Consider the following 23,913-nt stretch of genomic DNA (forward strand, 5'->3'; position numbering starts at 1 on the left):
CTACTGTACTGTACATATATGAATATGAAAACATTGTCAGTGGAGAATATAATTTAATATAGTAACCAATATGTAATTTCTTGAAAATCGCGATACACGAAGGTAAAAATTGTTTTCCCGGATACCTGACGGGTAAGGGCTCTCGGGTACCCGGTTCCCGATTTTTGGACCCGTGTAAACACTAGTATGTGGATGAATCATACATTAGTGGCCATCCACAATCATTTGAATGATTTGATGTCACCAGAGGTCAAAGTCTGAAAACCTTTCAAACTTGATAACTAAAGAGTACAGCTTGGATGAACCCTAGAAATACTTGGCAATGTGGATTTGCCTTATTGAGAACAAGAGCCCTATTTGTTTTCACAAAGGTCATTTGAGGTCAGCAGAGGACAAATTGTGAAAGCCTCGTAAAGCATGGTTACTGAAAGCAGTGGGTTTAAATACATGAGGGCAAAGGGCGATTGGCCCTCAAAAACCCTAACGCTATTTAGTGGAGGATAAGGAGAGAAGTAAAGTCTCTATCAAGGACTCTATGCCAATAAATTTAAACACAAAAACCTCAAATTCTATTGCAAATCTTAAAATAGCCTTCCAAAGCATTTTGATTCCTTATAGGAGGCCAAATGAATCCATGCAATGATGAAAGTTATGCAAGTGAGTAAGTGGGTGATGCCCTTGGCTTGTAAACAAAATAACTAAAATAAAGGGTTAAAATAACTACAAAAAAAGTACATGATGGGTTAGCTTCATAATTGGTAAATATATTACCTTTGGTGAGTGAAAGGACCCTATTAACATTGGTGCAGGTCAAAGGTAAGTTTGAGGTCAACAGAGGTCAAGTCTGAAAACTTTGTGAACATTAATCACAACCAATGGTGTAACTTTTGTATGCTTAGGTACAAAATTCAAACATCATTTTTGTTGAATTTTGTAAATATTTCATTTGTGAAAATGACTCAATTTCTTAAAATTCAACTTTTTGGAGCTTAAACATTTATGCTTTAAGTCTCAATGTGTGTTTGCCAAATTTTAACTTCGACTCTTCCAGCTTACTGCCCTAAAAGCTCAGTGAAAATAACACCGTTCTATGCAATTTTTATATTAATAATCATTATTTTTATTGAGTTATCTGTCGTTAAACATTGAGCTGAATAAAATTTGCCATACTTTTTAACGAGTCCGAAGATTCATCAAACTTCATTCAAAACTTCAAAGCCCTGTCCAACAGATAATCCGCCAATCAAATCTCTCTGTTTTGTTTACGATCGTTAGGCCTATGGGACTTACTTTCACTAGCCACTAGCCTGTGTTACATCCATGCTCTTGAATAGTATCTTTCTTTCGGTCTTACGGATGAAGCTTGCAAAATTGTGTCATTTCCTTCCATTGCAAGGAATAAACAGGTGTTTTCAAGCGATTCCTCTGTATGTGTTATTGGTTCCTTGCTAAAAGCAAAGGAACCTATGTATTCAGGTTTGCGTGTGTGAGTGTGTGTGTGTGTGTGCGTGCGTTTGTTTTTCTATCCGACCGAGGACTTGAGCAAAAGAATTTCAGGTCCTCGGTTGTGATTTCTAAAGAATCACCACGTCCTCGGAAGAATTCTATTGTATGGGGTATTGTTAAGGTTAGGGTACGTGGATTTGAACAATGGAAAATACAATGGGGTCCTCGGTCTGAACGAAACACAAACATGTATGTGTGTGTGTGACTTTAGCTTTAGCTTGTATGCACGATAACTCAACAAGGGATTGACTGATCATGATCAAACTTGGTGGGTGGGTGGCCCATAGTGAGTAGATGAACCCTATTGTTTTTGGTGCCCACAAAGGTCACCAAAGGTCAGTTATGGTCCAAAAACCCAAAATACTAAAACTGCAATAACTCCCAGTGCCAATGTGCGACAAGGTTGATATTTTGGGACAAGTTGTGAACTGGTTAGGGGAACATTTTGAAACTTAACGGTCATGTGATCTGAGGTCACCAAAGGTCAATGTTAAAAAACAAGTATTTTTGCGATAACTTGAGAACGAATTGTCCGTTAGGGTTGGGAGTTGCTTCAATGTAATTCCATTGTCGACCCGCATCTGGGTGACCCTTGACCTCAGTTTGACTTCTGGTGACCTTTAAGTGTTTTGGGGATTTTTACAGTTTCGATGCTATTTTCAGATGTCAAAGGTACCTTCCGATCATAAATATCGATAGGTTGACCCCTGTGTGACCTTTGTGCGAACTTATATGGGGTCAAAGTTTTCGGTCGGAGTTAGGATGGCTGTACAGACTTGTCGTATTAATTTTTGGAATCAGGAGATCAAACTACATTTGAAACTAAGGTCAAAAGGTCAAAGGTCACATTAGAAAAAATGTGCTTAGTTTTGGGAGAAAACAGGCGAAAAAGAAAATGTTTGGTTTTGATGCTAGATTTGGATATCAAAGGTACCTTCCAATCAAAAATGTCAATGGGTTGACACCCGTGTGACCTTTGTGTGCGAAGTTACATGGGGTCAAAGTTAATTTTCAGACATTTAATGCAATAACTCCCAGTGCCAAGGTGTGACAAGGTTGATATTACGGTCATGTGATCCAAGGACACCAAAGGTCAATTAATAATAAAAAAAATAGTATTTTGGGGGAGAAAATGGGCAAAGAAAAATGTTTGAATTTTTACAGTTTTGATGCTCTATTTAGGTCTCATCGATCAAAAATGTCAATGGGTTGACCCCGGGTTACCTTTGTGAAGTTATACAAGTTCAAAGCTAACGTTTAGACATTTAGTGCAATTAACTCCCAGTGCCAAGGTCTGACACGATTGATATTTTGGGACAAGTTGTGAATGGGGTGGTGGAACATTTTCAAACTTAACGGTCATGTGATCTGAGGTCACCAATGTTATCATATCTGTTGACCCGCTTGTAGGTGACCTTATATTTCTTACATTTTCAACACCATATTCAGATCTCAAAAGTGCCTTCCAATCAAAAATCTGATCACAATTTGTGATCACAAAAGTGTTGGCTATAGTGTTGGTTACTTTATGGGTACACGTAGGACCACAATTACTTGGACTATTTGAGCCCAATCTTGCTATGATAATATTATGTGTATTGTCATATACCCCTTTGCAAGGAACCACAGTGCCCTTAGGCTCTTGTTTTAAATGTTTTGGTGTAAACATGGCAATGATTACCAAAGCTTCTTGGCTTTCTGGTTTCTTTAAAAAGCTCTTTTCACACAATATGTACATTACATTGTTGCCACAGAGACTTCTAAGATATACAGTGTGTATATTGAAATTGTCTCCCTTATTTTTGATACAGGCATATGAAAGACGTTTTCCAACGTGCCCAATGATACCCATATTCCTTGGTAGTGACATTACTGAAGAGGAGAAGAGTGAAGATGGCGCTATTCATATTATAACCAGGAGATGTAGACTAAATCTGGATGCCCCCTACATCCTCAAAAGGGTTGGTATCTAAGTACTGTATGAAGATCTAATATTGTAGTGAAGGCTCTATATTTAAGGTTCTAATTTAAAACATTGTGAAATCAATTGGAAGTAGTCTAATGTGAGCGGCAGACACTACATTGTCATTATTCTCCAAGGTACTGCTTTCATCTTCTGGTAAAATGTTTGCAACAATAGCCTTGGTAATATTGGGCTTTGACTAGTCCACAAGTCACTCTCCAAAATGTCGAGCATACTGCATTTCCTATTCACCAAAAGCTAAAACTTTAATGTCCAAGATGGCGACCGTTTTCGTTGAGGCCTGGCAAGAACCCTATTGTTTTCTGTGGTGCCATTCTGAGCAACAGACTTGGAAGTGTGAAGACTTTGTAAACATGAAAATGTGATACTATAGGTGAGTTACAGTAGATGGTAAAGTGGAACAGATGATGGGATTTATGGAGTATTTGGTACTAGCTGTGAGCTTTATACAGTTCTGAAACAAATATTTACAGTTTGTAACTCTAGCAATTCTACTGAATTATAATTGTGTCTTTATCCTCTAGATCAGTGGAGTGGAACATCTGATCTTTATTCAGAGGAATTCTTACAATTGGCGACAAAGGACACTGAAGATTGAGGCCTGGAATGAGAGTTTCAACAGCAGAGTTCACGTGCTGGAAGGATGTACTTACACTGTAAGAGTTCTATTGTAGCACAGCTGCTGATGAGATATACTAGCTCACAAATCATGGTTCATTTGGTACCAGGGTGAGGGTGGGGGTGTGTATAGGTGTAGACTAGAACTCCTTGAGCTCAAGGAAAGGAGGCACCAATATCTGAGCACAGCCGCATATAGGGGTAACATGAAATACGTGCAGAAATGAATTTCTGCCAGATACCACCTGCTTTGTGTGGACCCTGGAGACCATTAAATTAGCCCCAAAATCAATTTATCCACATGTAGTCTGTTTTGTTCTAGATAAGCTAGAAGCCTATATGAACGTGTTATGTTAGTGATAGAACTTCAAACTTGAGATTATATACAACACATACCTGGATTTTGCTAAATGCATGTTGGTTTCGGAGAAATGATTGTCCATCTAAATGCGTAAATATTGTGTTATAGAAAGGCTTAGCTACTAACCATTCCAAATTAGTGGGTAATGGTACAGGAATTCTTAGCACTTTATCCTGCATAGAAGCATTGTACAGTATGTCCATTTTTATTATGATAGTTATAACAATGATTAACTTGTTACTAAATTGAATTGCAAAAGACCTGTTCATTTTCCAATTTTATGATCCTATATCACTTCTAAGGGCCCTAAAAAATGTGTCCACTCATAATTGCTCATGTCGGATGTTTTGGCCTGGCAGTGAGTGCGACACAACAGGGTTGAGATTGACCTCACTTTAGAGTGCAGGATTTTGTTTGTGATAGCGACAAAACTTGGTTGACACTTATCTCAGAGTTATATGGAGTGATATTATGTGTAAGTGTCACACAACTTGTTCGCTTCGATCTCATAGTTCGATTGGGGTATGATATGTGTGAATGTGACCAAACTTGGATCAAGATTGACCACATAGACTGAAGGGTATTATGTGTGAGTGAGTCGAAATTGATCGCATAGTTTGATTGAGGGATATTATGGGTAAGTGTCACACAACTTGTTCGCTTCGATCTCATAGTTCGATTGGGGTATGATATGTGTGAATGTGACCAAACTTGGATCAAGATTCAACACATAGACTGAAGGGTATTATGTGTGAGTGAGTCGAAATTGATCGCATAGTTTGATTGAGGGATATTATGTGCAAGTGTCACACAACTTGTTCGCTTCGATCTCATAGTTCGATTGGGGGATGATATGTGTGAATGTGACCAAACTTGGATCAAGATTCAACACATAGACTGAAGGGTATTATGTGTGAGTGAGTCGAAATTGATCGCATAGTTTGATTGAGGGATATTATGTGCAAGTGTCACACAACTTGTTCGCTTCGATCTCATAGTTCGATTGGGGGATGATATGTGTGAATGTGACCAAACTTGGATCAAGATTCAACACATAGACTGAAGGGTATTATGTGTGAGTGAGTCGAAATTGATCGCATAGTTTGATTGAGGGATATTATGTGCAAGTGACACACAACTTGTTCGCTTCGATCTCATAGTTCAATTGGGGGATGATATGTGTGAATGTGACCAAACTTGGATCAAGATTCAACACATAGACTGAAGGGTATTATGTGTGAGTGAGTCGAAATTGATCGCATAGTTTGATTGAGGGATATTATGTGCAAGTGACACACAACTTGTTCGCTTCGATCTCATAGTTCGATTGGGGTATGATATGTGTGAATGTGACCAAACTTGGATCAAGATTCAACACATAGACTGAAGGGTATTATGTGTGAGTGAGTCGAAATTGATCGCATAGTTTGATTGAGGGATATTATGTGCAAGTGACACACAACTTGTTCGCTTCGATCTCATAGTTCGATTGGGGGATGATATGTGTGAATGTGACCAAACTTGGATCAAGATTCAACACATAGACTGAAGGGTATTATGTGTGAGTGAGTCGAAATTGATCGCATAGTTTGATTGAGGGATATTATGTGCAAGTGACACACAACTTGTTCGCTTCGATCTCATAGTTCGATTGGGGGATGATATGTGTGAATGTGACCAAACTTGGATCAAGATTCAACACATAGACTGAAGGGTATTATGTGTGAGTGAGTCGAAATTGATCGCATAGTTTGATTGAGGGATATTATGTGCAAGTGACACACAACTTGTTCGCTTCGATCTCATAGTTCGATTGGGGGATGATATGTGTGAATGTGACCAAACTTGGATCAAGATTCAACACATAGACTGAAGGGTATTATGTGTGAGTCGAAATTGATCGCATAGTTTGATTGAGGGATATTATGTGCAAGTGACACACAACTTGTTCGCTTCGATCTCATAGTTCGATTGGGGGATGATATGTGTGAATGTGACCAAACTTGGATCAAGATTCAACACATAGACTGAAGGGTATTATGTGTGAGTGAGTCGAAATTGATCGCATAGTTTGATTGAGGGATATTATGTGCAAGTGACACACAACTTGTGCGCTTCGATCTCATAGTTCTGTTGAGAGACATGATGTTCTTGATTTGTGATCTCTATTATGTTCTGTCTGAAAAGTTAGATGCAATTCTTCACAGTTGCTTGTCATACTGTGAATAATGAATCAATAGCAACTCCCCTGACCAGCCAATGCTTTATATAAGCAGTGATTATAACACCTACTTATATCTATTTATAAGCAGTCATATCTAGTTTGCCTAGTCCTATGTAGTCATATCCAGTCTAGTCCTATATCTATCTAGTCCTATCTAGCTGAAACTTCATTTCTAAAGTCATAGATCATCACTGCATATGTGCTACTGGACATACAGGTAGTAGCATTGTGTCAGCTTGGCTAAAGTCATCAACACCACAGGGTTTGTGCTCTAGCACATATCACAAGGTCAGCTTTAAGTCATCTGGTAGACAGGGGATGGTGTCTAAGATGGATTGTGAGTCAGTTTCACAAGGTAATTTACACCACTAGTAATGTGCTCTAGGATGTAGCAGCATGGGGTCAGTTTGGCTACAGTGATCTGCATTACAGGGATTGTGCTCTCGCACATAGTAGCATGGGATTTTGGGAAGTCGTCTGAACCACAGGGTATGTGCTCTAGGACATGGTAGCATGGGCGCAGTTTGAAGTCGCCTGAACCACAGGGTATGTGCTGTAGGACATAGTAGCATGGACTCATTTTGAAGTCATCTGAACCACAGGGTATGTGGTCTATGGCAGCATAGTAGCATAGAGTCAGTTTGGCTAAAATCATCTGCACAGCAGGGTCAGTTTGGCTTAAGTTATCTGCACAGCAGGGTCAGTTTCTAAATTCAGCGATCTCTAGGACGTAGTAGCACTGGACTATTTTGGCTAAAGTCAACTGCACCACAAGGTTTATGCTCTAGACCACAGTAGCTTGGAGTCAGTGTGGCTAAAGTCATCTGCACCACAGGGTACGTTCTCTAGGATATAGTAGCATGGGTTCAGTTTGGCTGAAGACACTGCACCATAAGGCATGATCCCTGTGGTGTAACAGCATGGGGTCAGTCCGTTCAAAGTGATCTGTATCACGGGCAATGTGCTCTATGATACAGTAGTTAAGGGTCAGGTTTGACTTTCATTCAACGGTAACTGTACTTATTATACTCTCCAGGTTCATCCCGACAACTCTAGCTGGACATGCTTTGAGCAAACAGCCAGCCTGGAAATCAAATCTTTCTTTGGTTTTGAGAGTACAGTGGAAAAGCTTGCTGTAAAGCAGTATGCTGCTAGTCTTAAAAAGGTAAGTTAATGCAGTGTGTAAAATAGGGCATGATTGGTTGAAAAGCTATGGCATGTGCTTGTATGGGTCTACATGTCAACAAGGTTTTAAAAGATGCCTTTTTTTAATGGACAGAAGAATCAGTATTACATTACATTTACAACACATATGAGATCTTGCTACATAGTTACTATACTTCATGCGCCATTTGAAATGCTTTCCTAGCACTTGGTCAAATGCAACAGAATATCAAATACTGCAGTAAGTTGTAAACAAGATGATGAGGTTTACATCTAGTGTTCTGCTAACATTGACATTGTAGCTGAAAATCTTCAAATCTTGCCTGTCAATCTGTACCAAAGTTTTAACAAAGCTTTGATAACATCAGCTGACAATCTGTATTTACTGCATCTGTAGACTTTTGGAAGGGATTGCTAATTATGACATCAGAAACATTTATGTGAGTTTTCCCACTTATTTCAAAAGTGCTTTATCTAAAGTTTATGTGAACAGTGGTGTTTACACAATTCCCATGCAATAATGCTGCTACTGTGAAGTCCCTTGTTTTATATAACAAACAAATCACCGCAGTATTCAATTGAGTCTGCTGATTCTGTACTCTTTGTTGAATTTTAAATGGTCGCTGATTTGAATTAATTGCATTTCAATTTTTTTTCTGTGATCTTAATAAATTAGGCTTTGACCAAAATGCATGTCGACTTGTTGCCAAAGTTGAAGTTGGCTTTAACAACTTCAAAATGCTTGACATCTAGGAGAGTACATAATATGTACTTAATAGCTATTCAAACCTCTGTTTATCAGTATCTATTAAAGTTACCAGCCTAGTACATTATGTGTACTAAATAGCTAGTCAAACCTCTGTTTATCAGTATCTCTTGAAGTTACCAGCCTAGTACATAATATGTACTAAATATATTAAAGTTACCAGCCTAGTACATAATATGTACTAAATAGCTAGTCAAACCTCTGTTTATCAGTATCTATTAAAGTTACTAGCCTAGTACATAATATGTACTAAATAGCTAGTCAAACCTCTGTTTATCAGTATCTTTAAAAGTTACCAGCCTAGTACATTATATGTACTAAATAGCTAGTCAAACCTCTGTTTATCAGTATCTATTAAAGTTACCAGCCTAGTACATAATATGTACTAAATAGGTAGTCAAACCTCTGTTTATCAGTATCTATTAAAGTTACCAGCCTAGAACATAATATGTACTAAATAGCTAGTCAAACCTCTGTTTATCAGTATCTATTAAAGTTACCAGCCTAGTACATAATATGTACTAAATATATTAAAGTTACCAGCCTAGTACATAATATGTACTAAATAGCTAGTCAAACCTCTGTTTATCAGTATCTATTAAAGTTACCAGTCTAGTACATAATATGTACTAAATAGTTAGTCAAACCTCTGTTTATCAGTATCTATTAAAGTTACTAGCCTAGTACATAATATGTACTAAATAGCTATTCAAACCTCTGTTTATCAGTATCTATTAAAGTTACCAGCCTAGTACATTATGTGTACTAAATAGCTAGTCAAACCTCTGTTTATCAGTATCTCTTGAAGTTACCAGCCTAGTACATAATATGTACTAAATATATTAAAGTTACCAGCCTAGTACATAATATGTACTAAATAGCTAGTCAAACCTCTGTTTATCAGTATCTATTAAAGTTACTAGCCTAGTACATAATATGTACTAAATAGCTAGTCAAACCTCTGTTTATCAGTATCTTTAAAAGTTACCAGCCTAGTACATTATATGTACTAAATAGCTAGTCAAACCTCTGTTTATCAGTATCTATTAAAGTTACCAGCCTAGTACATAATATGTACTAAATAGGTAGTCAAACCTCTGTTTATCAGTATCTATTAAAGTTACCAGCCTAGAACATAATATGTACTAAATAGCTAGTCAAACCTCTGTTTATCAGTATCTATTAAAGTTACCAGCCTAGTACATAATATGTACTAAATATATTAAAGTTACCAGCCTAGTACATAATATGTACTAAATAGCTAGTCAAACCTCTGTTTATCAGTATCTATTAAAGTTACCAGCCTAGTACATAATATGTACTAAATAGTTAGTCAAACCTCTGTTTATCAGTATCTATTAAAGTTACTAGCCTAGTACATAATATGTACTAAATAGCTAGTCAAACCTCTGTTTATCAGTATCTATTAAAGTTACCAGCCTAGTACAGAATATGTACTAAATATATTAAAGTTACCAGCCTAGTACATAATATGTACTACATAGCTAGTCAAACCTCTGTTTATCAGTATCTATTAAAGTTACCAGCCTAGTACATAATATGTACTAAATAGCTAGTCAAACCTCTGTTTATCAGTATCTATTAAAGTTACCAGCCTAGTACATAATATGTACTAAATAGGTAGTCAAACCTCTGTTTATCAGTATCTATTAAAGTTACCAGCCTAGTACATAATATGTACTAAATAGGTAGTCAAACCTCTGTTTATCAGTATCTATTAAAGTTACCAGCCTAGTACATAATAAGTACTAAATAGCTAGTCAAACCTCTGTTTATCAGTATCTATTAAAGTTACCAGCCTAGTACATAATATGTACTAAATAGCTAGTCAAACCTCTGTTTATCAGTATCTATTAAAGTTACCAGCCTAGTACATAATATGTACTAAATAGCTAGTCAAACCTCTGTTTATCAGTATCTTTAAAAGTTACAAGCCTAGTACATTATGTGTACTAAATAGCTAGTCAAACCTCTGTTTATCAGTATCTATTAAAGTTACCAGCCTAGTACATAATAAGTACTAAATAGCTAGTCAAACCTCTGTTTATCAGTATCTATTAAAGTTACAAGCCTAGTACATTATGTGTACTAAATAGCTATTCAAACCTCTGTTTATCAGTATCTATTAAAGTTACCAGCCTAGTACATAATAAGTACTAAATAGCTAGTCAAACCTCTGTTTATCAGTATCTATTAAAGTTACCAGCCTAGTACATAATATGTACTAAATAGCTAGTCAAACCTCTGTTTATCAGTATCTATTAAAGTTACTAGCCTAGTACATAATATGTACTAAATAGCTAGTCAAACCTCTGTTTATCAGTATCTTTAAAAGTTACAAACCTAGTACATTATGTGTACTAAATAGCTAGTCAAACCTCTGTTTATCAGTATCTTTAAAAGTTACAAGCCTAGTACATTATGTGTACTAAATAGCTAGTCAAACCTCTGTTTATCAGTATCTATTAAAGTTACCAGCCTAGTACATTATGTGTACTAAATAGCTAGTCAAACCTCTGTTTGTCAGTATCTATTAAAGTTACCAGCCTAGTACATAATGTGTACTAAATAGCTAGTCAAACCTCTGTTTATCAGTATCTATTTAAGTTACCAGCCTAGTACATAATGTGTACTAAATAGCTAGTCAAACCTCTGTTTATTAGTATCTATTAAAGTTACCAGCCTAGTACATAATATGTACTAAATAGCTAGTCAAACCTCTGTTTATCAGTATCTCTTGAAGTTAACCAGCCTAGTACATAATATGTACTAAATAGCTAGTCAAACCTCTGTTTATCAGTATCTATTAAAGTTACTAGCCTAGTACATAATATGTACTAAATAGTTAGTCAAACCTCTGTTTATTAGTATCTATTAAAGTTACCAGCCTAGTACATAATAAGTACTAAATAGCTAGTCAAACCTCTGTTTATCAGTATCTCTTGAAGTTAACCAGCCTAGTACATAATATGTACTAAATAGCTAGTCAAACCTCTGTTTATCAGTATCTATTAAAGTTACTAGCCTAGTACATAATATGTACTAAATAGCTAGTCAAACCTCTGTTTATTAGTATCTATTAAAGTTACCAGCCTAGTACATAATAAGTACTAAATAGCTAGTCAAACCTCTGTTTATCAGTATGTATTAAAGTTACCAGCCTAGTACATTATATGTACTAAATAGCTAGTCAAACCTCTGTTTATCAGTATCTATTAAAAGTTACTAGCCTAGTACATAATGTGTACTAAATAGCTAGTCAAACCTCTGTTTATTAGTATCTATTAAAGTTACCAGCCTAGTACATAATATGTACTAAATAGCTAGTCAAACCTCTGTTTATCAGTATCTATTAAAGTTACCAGCCTAGTACATAATATGTACTAAATAGTTAGTCAAACCTCTGTTTATCAGTATCTATTAAAGTTACCAGCCTAGTACATAATATGTACTAAATAGCTAGTCAAACCTCTGTTTATCAGTATCTCTTGAAGTTAACCAGCCTAGTACATAATATGTACTAAATAGCTAGTCAAACCTCTGTTTATCAGTATGTATTAAAGTTACCAGCCTAGTACATTATATGTACTAAATAGCTAGTCAAACCTCTGTTTATCAGTATCTTTAAAAGTTACTAGCCTAGTACATAATATGTACTAAATAGCTAGTCAAACCTCTGTTTATCAGTATCTATTAAAGTTACCAGCCTAGTACATAATATGTACTAAATAGCTAGTCAAACCTCTCTTTATTAGTATCTATTAAAGTTACCAGCCTAGTACATAATATGTACTAAATAGCTAGTCAAACCTCTGTTTATCAGTATCTATTAAAGTTACCAGCCTAGTACATAATAAGTACTAAATAGCTAGTCAAACCTCTGTTTATCAGTATCTATTAAAGTTACTAGCCTAGTACATAATATGTACTAAATAGCTAGTCAAACCTCTGTTTATCAGTATCTATTAAAGTTACTAGCCTAGTACATAATATGTACTAAATAGCTAGTCAAACCTCTGTTTATCAGTATCTTTAAAAGTTACAAGCCTAGAACATAATATGTACTAAATAGCTAGTCAAACCTCTGTTTATCAGTATCTATTAAAGTTACCAGCCTAGTACATAATAAGTACTAAATAGCTGGTCAAACCTCTGTTTATTAGTATCTATTAAAGTTACCAGCCTAGTACATAATATGTACTAAATAGCTAGTCAAACCTCTGTTTATCAGTATCTATTAAAGTTACCAGCCTAGTACATAATAAGTACTAAATAGCTAGTCAAACCTCTGTTTATCAGTATCTATTAAAGTTACTAGCCTAGTACATAATATGTACTAAATAGCTAGTCAAACCTCTGTTTATCAGTATCTTTAAAAGTTACCAGCCTAGTACATAATATGTACTAAATAGCTAGTCAAACCTCTGTTTATCAGTATCTATTAAAGTTACCAGCCTAGAACATAATATGTACTAAATAGCTAGTCAAACCTCTGTTTATCAGTATCTTTAAAAGTTACCAGCCTAGTACATAATATGTACTAAATAGCTAGTCAAACCTCTGTTTATCAGTATCTATTAAAGTTACCAGCCTAGTACATAATATGTACTAAATAGCTAGTCAAACCTCTGTTTATCAGTATCTATTAAAGTTACCAGCCTAGTACATAATAAGTACTAAATAGCTAGTCAAACCTCTGTTTATCAGTATCTATTTAAGTTACAAGCCTAGAACATAATATGTACTAAATAGCTAGTCAAACCTCTGTTTATCAGTATGTATTAAAGTTACCAGCCTAGTACATAATATGTACTAAATAGCTAGTCAAACCTCTGTTTATTAGTATCTTTAAAAGTTACCAGCCTAGTACATAATATGTACTAAATAGCTAGTCAAACCTCTGTTTATCAGTATCTATTAAAGTTACCAGCCTAGAACATAATATGTACTAAATAGCTAGTCAAACCTCTGTTTATCAGTATCTTTAAAAGTTACCAGCCTAGTACATAATATGTACTAAATAGCTAGTCAAACCTCTGTTTATCAGTATCTATTAAAGTTACCAGCCTAGTACATATTATGTACTAAATAGCTAGTCAAACCTCTGTTTATCAGTATCTATTAAAGTTACCAGCCTAGTACATAATATGTACTAAATAGCTAGTCAAACCTCTGTTTATCAGTATGTATTAAAGTTACCAGCCTAGTACATAATATGTACTAAATAGCTAGTCAAACCTCTGTTTATCAGTATCTCTTGAAGTTAACCAGCCTAGAACATAATATGTACTAAATAGCTAGTCAAACCTCTGTTTATCAGTATCTATTAAAGTTACCAGCCTAGTACATAATATGTACTAAATAGGTAGTCAAACCTCTGTTTGTCAGTATCTATTAAAGTTACTAGCCTAGTACATAATATGTACTAAATAGCTAGTCAAACCTCTGTTTATCAGTATCTTTAAAAGTTACAAGCCTAGTACATAATATGTACTAAATAGCTAGTCAAACCTCTGTTTATCAGTATCTTTAAAAGTTACAAGCCTAGTACATAATATGTACTAAATAGTTAGTCAAACCTCTGTTTATCAGTATCTATTAAAGTTACTAGCCTAGTACATAATATGTACTAAATAGCTAGTCAAACCTCTGTTTATCAGTATCTATTAAAGTTACTAGCCTAGTACATAATATGTACTAAATAGCTAGTCAAACCTCTGTTTATCAGTATCTTTAAAAGTTACCAGCCTAGTACATAATATGTACTAAATAGCTAGTCAAACCTCTGTTTATCAGTATCTATTAAAGTTACCAGCCTAGTACATAATAAGTACTAAATAGCTAGTCAAACCTCTGTTTATCAGTATCTATTAAAGTTACTAGCCTAGTACATAATATGTACTAAATAGCTAGTCAAACCTCTGTTTATCAGTATCTATTAAAGTTACTAGCCTAGTACATAATATGTACTAAATAGCTAGTCAAACCTCTGTTTATCAGTATCTTTAAAAGTTACAAGCCTAGAACATAATATGTACTAAATAGCTAGTCAAACCTCTGTTTATCAGTATCTATTAAAGTTACCAGCCTAGTACATAATATGTACTAAATAGCTAGTCAAACCTCTGTTTATTAGTATCTATTAAAGTTACCAGCCTAGTACATAATAAGTACTAAATAGCTAGTCAAACCTCTGTTTATCAGTATCTATTAAAGTTACCAGCCTAGTACATAATAAGTACTAAATAGCTAGTCAAACCTCTGTTTATCAGTATCTATTAAAGTTACTAGCCTAGTACATAATATGTACTAAATAGCTAGTCAAACCTCTGTTTATCAGTATCTTTAAAAGTTACCAGCCTAGTACATAATATGTACTAAATAGCTAGTCAAACCTCTGTTTATCAGTATCTATTAAAGTTACCAGCCTAGAACATAATATGTACTAAATAGGTAGTCAAACCTCTGTTTATTAGTATCTATTAAAGTTACCAGCCTAGAACATAATATGTACTAAATAGGTAGTCAAACCTCTGTTTATCAGTATCTATTAAAGTTACCAGCCTAGAACATAATATGTACTAAATAGGTAGTCAAACCTCTGTTTATCAGTATCTATTAAAGTTACTAGCCTAGTACATAATATGTACTAAATAGCTAGTCAAACCTCTGTTTATCAGTATCTATTAAAGTTACTAGCCTAGTACATAATATGTACTAAATAGCTAGTCAAACCTCTGTTTATCAGTATCTCTTGAAGTTAACCAGCCTAGAACATAATATGTACTAAATAGGTAGTCAAACCTCTGTTTATTAGTATCTATTAAAGTTACCAGCCTAGTACATAATATGTACTAAATAGCTAGTCAAACCTCTGTTTATCAGTATCTATTAAAGTTACTAGCCTAGTACATAATATGTACTAAATAGCTAGTCAAACCTCTGTTTATCAGTATCTATTAAAGTTACCAGCCTAGTACATAATATGTACTAAATAGTTAGTCAAACCTCTGTTTATCAGTATCTATTAAAGTTACCAGCCTAGTACATAATATGTACTAAATAGCTAGTCAAGCCTCTGTTTATCAGTATCTATTAAAGTTACCAGCCTAGTACATAATATGTACTAAATAGGTAGTCAAACCTCTGTTTATCAGTATCTATTAAAGTTACCAGCCTAGTACATAATAAGTACTAAATAGCTAGTCAAACCTCTGTTTATCAGTATCTCTTGAAGTTAACCAGCCTAGTACATAATATGTACTAAATAGCTAGTCAAACCTCTGTTTATCAGTATCTATTAAAGTTACCAGCCTAGTACATAATATGTACTAAATAGCTAGTCAAACCTCTGTTTATCAGTATCTATTAAAGTTACTAGCCTAGAACATAATATGTACTAAATAGCTAGTTAAGCCTCTGTTTATCACTAAAGTTACTAGCCTAGTACATAATATGTCAAGCCTTTACCATTGCAAAAATTTGTCTAGGAAGCAGTTTCTGTTCACTATTCGAAATGTAACCTGGAAATCAATGCCAGTTAATATCTAAAATGAAATTGTCATACAGCTAAAGACTCTTATTATTTTAAAGTATACTTACACACTATATCAGCCATAATGATTATTGAATGCTTGCATTGCTTAAGTTTCTGTACAAAAGGACAACTACAGGACATACCATTGCTTGAGCAAGTGTAAATTGCTTGTCGATGACTAGACTTATAAAATATATATTTTACAGTACTCAGTCCTCAAGTATTCAGTGAACATTGTGAATGTAATATTGTTTATCATTGTAACATATCTGTTTCATTTTCTCCTAAAATGGATTTATTGACAAATGCTGGTTTCTATAAAATTTATTAACCTAGAGTATAGATAATTCACCAATAAAATAAAATTGGCTATGTTTACATGGGCTATGAAAATATAACTGTGAATGATTGTCTAAAGTTTTGCTTCAAGGGTTTATCATCAAAACTGTTAGTATTTGATATAATAAATGTGCAGGCTGTACACATTAGTGTTGCATTAATTATCGGCATGCATTACTGTTATTGGCTGATAAAGCTGATAATCTTCTGATATCTGTAATGCTAAGGTAAGCACCATTTACCGATTGTTTGCCACCAATATTGCTTACAATTTAAAAAAGAACAGAAACATTGCTTTTGTCAGACTTAAGTTAAAACAATTTTGGCCTAGAAACCAAGCCCAGTTCTGTGGCATTTCACATGGCATTTCACCTCAACTGTCTATAACTTTGACCTGTTGGTTAAGATGTTCATCAACTGTGTATTTTACAGAAGTTCTTAGTTGTGCTGATTGATTTATTATCAGCCATATCCTGTTTTGACTGGTTTCAGCCTGTAACATGTGACTTTGTTTATCAGCTTAATAGTAATTCCCTGCCGAAATTATGTAGTTCTTGATTCATAACCAACTACACAGCCTAAGCAATGTACAAATAATGTTGGACCATATATCACTGGCCTTATATGTTTATCTCTATTTTCAGGATATTCCTAAAACTTGTAAACATCTAGCCCATTATCCATTCGTACCTGATAAAGTGTGATTTTATTGATCCTTTAACAGAAGCAAAAGTAATCTATGCTATGGAGATGGCTATAGCTATAGCATATGTACGTTTGTGTGTGATGTCATTCAATCGTTCAAAAATATGACCTTTCGACCAAGTACTTGCCTCTTATATACAAAATGGGAATTTGAATATGGTACTTGATTGTTGGGAAATAGGTAAGAAAACTTTTGATCCACAAAGAAAGTGTAGAGTGTGACATAGTTGTGTATGCCAGTTTTGAAAGTCTAGTATGGCACTATTCCTTTAAGTCTAATACTGCTAGGTGAACCATGTTGTGTCTACATAGTTGTGTATGTCAGTTTTGAAAGTCTAGTATGGCACTATTCCTTTAAGCCTAATACTGCTAGGTGAACTATGCTGTGTCTTCATAGTTGTGTATGTCAGTTTTGAAAGTCTAGTATGGCATTATTCCTTTAAGCCTAATACTGCTCGGTGAACCATGCTGTGTCTACAAAGTTGTGTATGTCAGTTTTTGAAAGTCTAGTATGGCACTATACCTTTAAGCCTAATACTGCTAGGTAAACCATGTTGTGTCTACATAGTTGTGTATGTCAGTTTGTGAAAGTCTAGTATGGCATTATTCCTTTAAGCCTAATACTGCTAGGTGAACTATGCTGTGTCTACATAGTTGTGTATGTCAGTTTTGAAAGTCTAGTATGGCACTATCCCTTTAAGCCTAATACTGCTAGGTGAACCATGTTGTGTCTACATAGTTGTGTATGTCAGTTTTTGAAAGTCTAGTATGGCACTATTCCTTTAAGCCTAATACTGCTAGGTGAACTATGCTGTGTCTACATAGTTGTGTATGCCAGTTTTGAAAGTCTAGTATGGCATTATTCCTTAAGCCTAATACTGCTAGGTGAACCATGTTGTGTCTACATAGTTGTGTTTGTCTGGTTACCTTAAAAAACGATAAATAATTTTCCAAACATGTTGTCAAAGCATGAAAACGCTAATGTTACGTTTGACAGAGAAACCATGATTTAATCGTTAAGGATGGACATTTCAAATATGATTTGAACAGCAAAATGTGACGTCATTTCCGCAAATGCCGATTGTGACATTGTTATACATCGAGCTATCCAGCTCCAACGGAAGAGTGTACGCATGTAGGCTACTCTAACGTTTACAATCGGACAGTTCTGGGAAGCCTTAGCTTCTCGGTATTACATTCTGCTCTGACATCGATTCCACAAAGTTTCATCATTCGGTGTTCCTAATACTTTTCAAGTTTCCTTTTACTATAAAGTTGATCCGTGAGTTTTGTTTCAGCGATTTCGAAGAACAGTTTATGAACTGTGGTTTGAGTATGAGAGTGTATTATGTGCAACGCTATGTACGTATATACCAACTGGGCATGGTAGGCTGTATTGTTCGTGATATGTACGTAATATATAATAGGCAATCACCTGTGCGTGATAAGAACTACAAGGACAATGTATCAAAATCTTCCCCCAGACAATTTCTTTAAACTTAAAACTTTTGTTCAATTACAGGTTCTGTGTGTATGTTATCTTCACATAACACAGAATTTCTTCTTTAACAGGTTTACTTCAGAATGCAAGCAAGCTTACCATTCAAAAAAGATTTCAACATTTTTGTTGCAATTTCTTTCCAGGGTAAGGAGATTTTGTTGCATTACCTCAATGAAATGGAGGCAGAAGGTATTGCTTACATACCAACATGGCATGAGAAGCATCCAGAGGAAGCTGCTCCATTGCAACCATCTAGTTCATCTCTAGTCAAAACTGGACTGGAGGAAGATGATAAAGAGGTTAACACAACTAGTACATCTTCTGCTCCTCATCCTGAAAAGAAAACAGAGGTAATTTTCAGAATTATGTAGAGATAGGACACCACTTGTTTACTCTCCTATCCTCTGCCTTCTCCATTTCTTCTTGCTTTTTCTTTCCCACCTACTCCATTCATCTGCCTTCTTCCTCCCTCCTTTTCTTCTCGCTTTCTCTTTCCCACCTACTCCCTTCGTCTGCCTTCTTCCTCCCTCCTTTTCTTCTTGCTTTCTCTTTCCCACCTACTCCCTTCGTCTGCCTTCTTCCTCCCTCCTTTTCTTCTCGCTTTCTCTTTCCCACCTACTCCCATCGTCTGCCTTCTTCCTCCCTCCTTTTCTTCTCGCTTTCTCTTTCCCACCTATTCCCTTCGTCTGCCTTCTTCCTCCCTCCTTTTCTTCTTGCTTTCTCTTTCCCACCTATTCCCTTCGTCTGCCTTCTTCCTCCCTCCTTTTCTTCTTGCTTTCTCTTTCCCACCTACTCCCTTCGTCTGCCTTCTTCCTCCCTCCTTTTCTTCTTGCTTTCTCTTTCCCACCTACTCCCTTCGTCTGCCTTCTTCCTCCCACCTTGTCTTCTTGCTTTCTCTTTCCCACCTATTCCCTTCGTCTGCCTTCTTCCTCCCTCCTTTTCTTCTTGCTTTCTCTTTCCCACCTACTCCCATCGTCTGCCTTCTTCCTCCCTCCTTTTCTTCTGGCTTTCTCTTTCCTACCTACTCCCATCGTCTGCCTTCTTCCTCCCTCCTTTTCTTCTCGCTTTCTCTTTCCCACCTACTCCCTTCGTCTGCCTTCTTCCTCCCTCCTTTTCTCGCTTTCTCTTTCCCACCTACTCCCTTCGTCTGCCTTCTTCCTCCCTCCTTTTCTTCTCGCTTTCTCTTTCCTACCTACTCCCTTCGTCTGCCTTCTTCCTCCCACCTTGTCTTCTTGCTTTCGTCTGCCTTCTTCCTCCCTCCTTTTCTCGCTTTCTCTTTCCCACCTACTCCCATCGTCTGCCTTCTTCCTCCCTCCTTTTCTTCTCGCTTTCTCTTTCCCACCTACTCCCTTCGTCTGCCTTCTTCCTCCCTCCTTTTCTTCTCGCTTTCTCTTTCCCACCTACTCCCATCGTCTGCCTTCTTCCTCCCTCCTTTTCTTCTCGCTTTCTCTTTCCCACCTACTCCCTTCGTCTGCCTTCTTCCTCCCTCCTTTTCTTCTCGCTTTCTCTTTCCCACCTACTCCCATCGTCTGCTTTTTCCTCCCTCCTTTACTTCTCGCTTTCTCTTTCCCACCTATTCCCTTCGTCTGCCTTCTTCCTCCCTCCTTTTCTTCTCGCTTTCTCTTTCCTACCTATTCCCTTCGTCTGCCTTCTTCCTCCCTCCTTTTCTTCTCGCTTTCTCTTTCCCACCTATTCCCATCGTCTGCCTTCTTCCTCCCTCCTTTTCTTCTTGCTTTCTCTTTCCTACCTATTCCCTTCGTCTGCCTTCTTCCTCCCTCCTTTTTTTCTTGCTTTCTCTTTCCTACCTATTCCCTTCATCTGCCTTCTTCCTCCCACCTTGTCTTCTTGCTTTTTCTTTCCCACCTACTCCCTTCGATAAAAAACGAATAATTTCGTTGACAAGATTTAGACTACTGCGGGCACGGTTGTCAACGAAGTTTCAACAAAATTTCCACGGAAGTTATCGCGATCAAAAACCGCAAAGGCAATTCTAGACATATCAAGGTTGTGACTTGCGTTGAATCCTTAGTGTAACAACAGACTACAGACTATACCAGAAGTTGCCGAGGAATATTACAAACGTTGCAAAAGTTTGATTGTATATAAGTTCTGTACTAGGTGTTTGAAAAATGATTTGGCTAGGATAATAAAAACTAGTCTTGGTCGATCGTAACAAGCACATTCTGCGACTCTTAAGTTATAGGCTAGTATTAAACTAAGATAAGTTTAAGTTAACTCACCAAGGAATGCAGCGTCAGAAAAACAAGAAATAAAAAAAAATATCCACAATGAAACAGTCGTAGCTGGATATCAAAGAGATCTTTATTTCCAATAAATTCCTGTGTTACTTGACGTACTACAGAACCGTTTACTACAGAACCGCACTCACTTTCAAACTTTCTGAGAGCGCATTCCGTCCAAAAAATCTCCCCCCGGCTTCAATGCACGCAAAATAAAAAACATCCTGTTCTTTTCCCCCTAACCCAGCTACTGTAAGTTGCCCGCGAATGCAGATGGACTGCCCTGGTAATTAAGGTCGCAGCCTGGGTCTGGGCCACCTACAGTATGCTGCTTACATGTGCATTCCCTACCCTGGATATCCCCACCACCAAACTTTGTTGAGAGGCTTAGTCCAATCATAAACCTGGCTTTGTCAAATTCAAGCCTACCATCTGTTAATAAGCATAGTATTTATCTTCGTGGGTGGATTTAGCACTGCAGAACCTTTGGCTGGCTGCCTCTAGAAGCAAAAATTGTTTTACCCCTACTGTTCGTAATGGAATGGATGTTACCTGTAACTAAGTTAATTGAAAACCAAATATTCATTCATATATATAAGTAGAACAATCCAGCAGGGATAGAAAGTTTATCTTGAATGAACCAATCAGAAGTCGTGCTATTAATAAAACTTGAACACACCTGGCCAGCAAGAGAGTTGCAAACAATTGTTTCCATGACTACTAAGAAAATAAAGCAGTGGCTTGGGGCCCACGTTGGGGAGAAACCTGTGGAAAATGAATATATTTTCATTGCTTATTTGAGTATTGTATATTGGAAAGAGGTGATCAAACATTACTGGGGAGGGCTTTCAACTGGCCTGACGGCATGTAAATTTAATTTAATGAGAAGGGGGAGTTTTATGAGTCTCCCGGTATGCGTCACATGAGAAGTAAATGTTTTGTTTTTCGGTTTTATCATCGTTTTTCAAGTGGAACAGCTCATAAAATCATATCAAATGAAAATAATATATATTTGAATATCCTTCCTTAGTTTTACTAATCAGGAATGTTTGATAAGGCATGCAATGCATCGTTCGAAAATGTAATTTTAATGTAGAATTGAAAATGAACGACATAAAACAATATCTGTGAAGCGTGTGGAGCACAACTTTGAATATTCGTTGTGAAAGAAAACATAATGAACGATGTTTACTGCGTAAATAAATTTCGCGGAACTGGTATAGAGAAATTACGTACTGCAGCTTACGTCAGAGAAGCTCATAAATGACACAGGTGGATAGAGCGCATCAAAATTCGGTATAGGAAATCCCTACACAGCTGACAAAAGTCGATATCTCCTTCCGTTTTCAAGTTATAAGCGATTTTGTGTTTTTACGATATGGTTTTCAGTATATTTTCATTCAATAAGGTCGTTTTTTTTTGTGTGTGTTATCTTGTTCGGAAATGATCCGAAATGAAAGTAATAACTGTTAAGATTTTCCACTTCTGGTTTAAAATTATTCCATCAAAGTTAACCGGAGTAATATGTCTCATGCCAAATCTATATTAAACAAAATAGAAAAAATAAAAAGAGAAAACGCCTTTTTGAAAAATGAAAGCGTCCTCGCAGAATAGGCGGGGCATCTTTATTTTGCAAGTGACATGTTTTCGCTCGGAAACAAAGTTTCATACTTCAACTCTAATAAAAAACCAAATTTACATCTCTTAAAAATAACAATTTTTTGTAATCTGCAAGTAAACCAAGTATATTTATGTCCATTCATTGTTATGTAAATGGTTAAACTGCACTCCAACTTATCTGGAAGGGTGCCTCGTGGTACATACTGTAGCTTGGACTGCAACCTTCAAGATGTCCTGGCAAAGTTTATGTCACTGTGTTTGGGGCTGACAGTTAGAAAACGTTCCCCATCAGTTTTATTTCATGTTTCTTTGAGTGTTTCTGCTCATGCAAGCCTGAGAATGCTTTTGTAAATATTCTTGCTTTCAAACGACTGTACCAAAGTCTAATTGATACTAATAAACGAAGTTACGCATTTTCCGACGTTTCGCGTAACCACATATTGACCTTCTATTTCGTTGAAAAAAGAATTTCAACGCATTGTTGAAAATTCCACGAAGGAAATGACTGAGATAACCAATCGTTAAAATTCGTTGAATTTCGATAAAAATCGTCAAATTTCGATAAAAAACGAAGAAATTCATTTATTTTCCTTTAACAAATTTCAACGGGAGTTAAGCGAAATCAGTACTGTATATAGATTCCCCTTGAATACCACAAGAACCCTATTGAAATTGGTATCAAGTAGAGGTGAATGATCATTTGAGGTTAATATAGGTCCAAGTCTGAAAGCTTACATGCTAACCAGAAAAGTGAAACTTCATTGAACATCATACTTGATAGATAGATGCACATTTGTGCAAAAATCTTTCTGACCACATCTCATTGAGAAGCCTTTTGTCTATATGAAGCCAATAGTAATATGAGATCAACAGATGTCAAGTTCTGAAACATTTGTAACCATGATTACTCAAAGTTTTGATAGATCTTGAAACTGTGAATGTTGATCCACCTTAGTGAGTACAAGAAAGGAGGTGAAAGGTTCATTGAGGGTCAAGATAGGTCAAAGTATGATAACCTTGTAAACACTAACCTCAAAGGAAAAGATTGGAGAATGTTCATCAATCTTAATTAATACAACACTAGTATTTCTGTGGAGGTAAAGGTCATCAGAGGCCAAAATCTCTAAAACTAGTGGGCATGTTAACTGTAAAAGAAAAGGTTAGATGAACTTTGTGTATGATATGTCGATCCACTTTATTGAGTACAACAACCCTTATGGTTTCTGTCAAGGTCAAAGGTCTTTTGAAGTCAACAGAGATCAGAGTGTGGAAATGTTGCCAATTTTTAACTAAAAATATACACGGTGAAAGAACATCTACAGTACCG

At 36.1% G+C, this 23,913-nt stretch overlaps 1 protein-coding gene across 2 annotated transcripts in view; it reads left to right on the forward strand.

The window, feature by feature from the left end:
* LOC139959365 (SEC14-like protein 5) overlaps positions 1-23,913 on the forward strand; it is a 96,198-nt gene that overhangs the window by 25,584 nt on the left and 46,701 nt on the right. Inside the window, exons 2-5 of one of the 2 annotated variants that reach the window (XM_071956911.1) lie at positions 3,318-3,467; positions 4,015-4,146; positions 7,730-7,858; positions 18,870-19,076. In XM_071956911.1, the coding sequence (XP_071813012.1) occupies positions 3,318-3,467; positions 4,015-4,146; positions 7,730-7,858; positions 18,870-19,076 (618 nt within the window). The remainder of the gene's footprint in view (positions 1-3,317; positions 3,468-4,014; positions 4,147-7,729; positions 7,859-18,869; positions 19,077-23,913) is intronic. The other variant, XM_071956912.1, reaches the window with a different exon arrangement.

This window comes from Apostichopus japonicus, chromosome 19 (assembly GCF_037975245.1).
Source record: "Apostichopus japonicus isolate 1M-3 chromosome 19, ASM3797524v1, whole genome shotgun sequence".
Classification (NCBI taxonomy): domain Eukaryota; kingdom Metazoa; phylum Echinodermata; class Holothuroidea; order Aspidochirotida; family Stichopodidae; genus Apostichopus; species Apostichopus japonicus.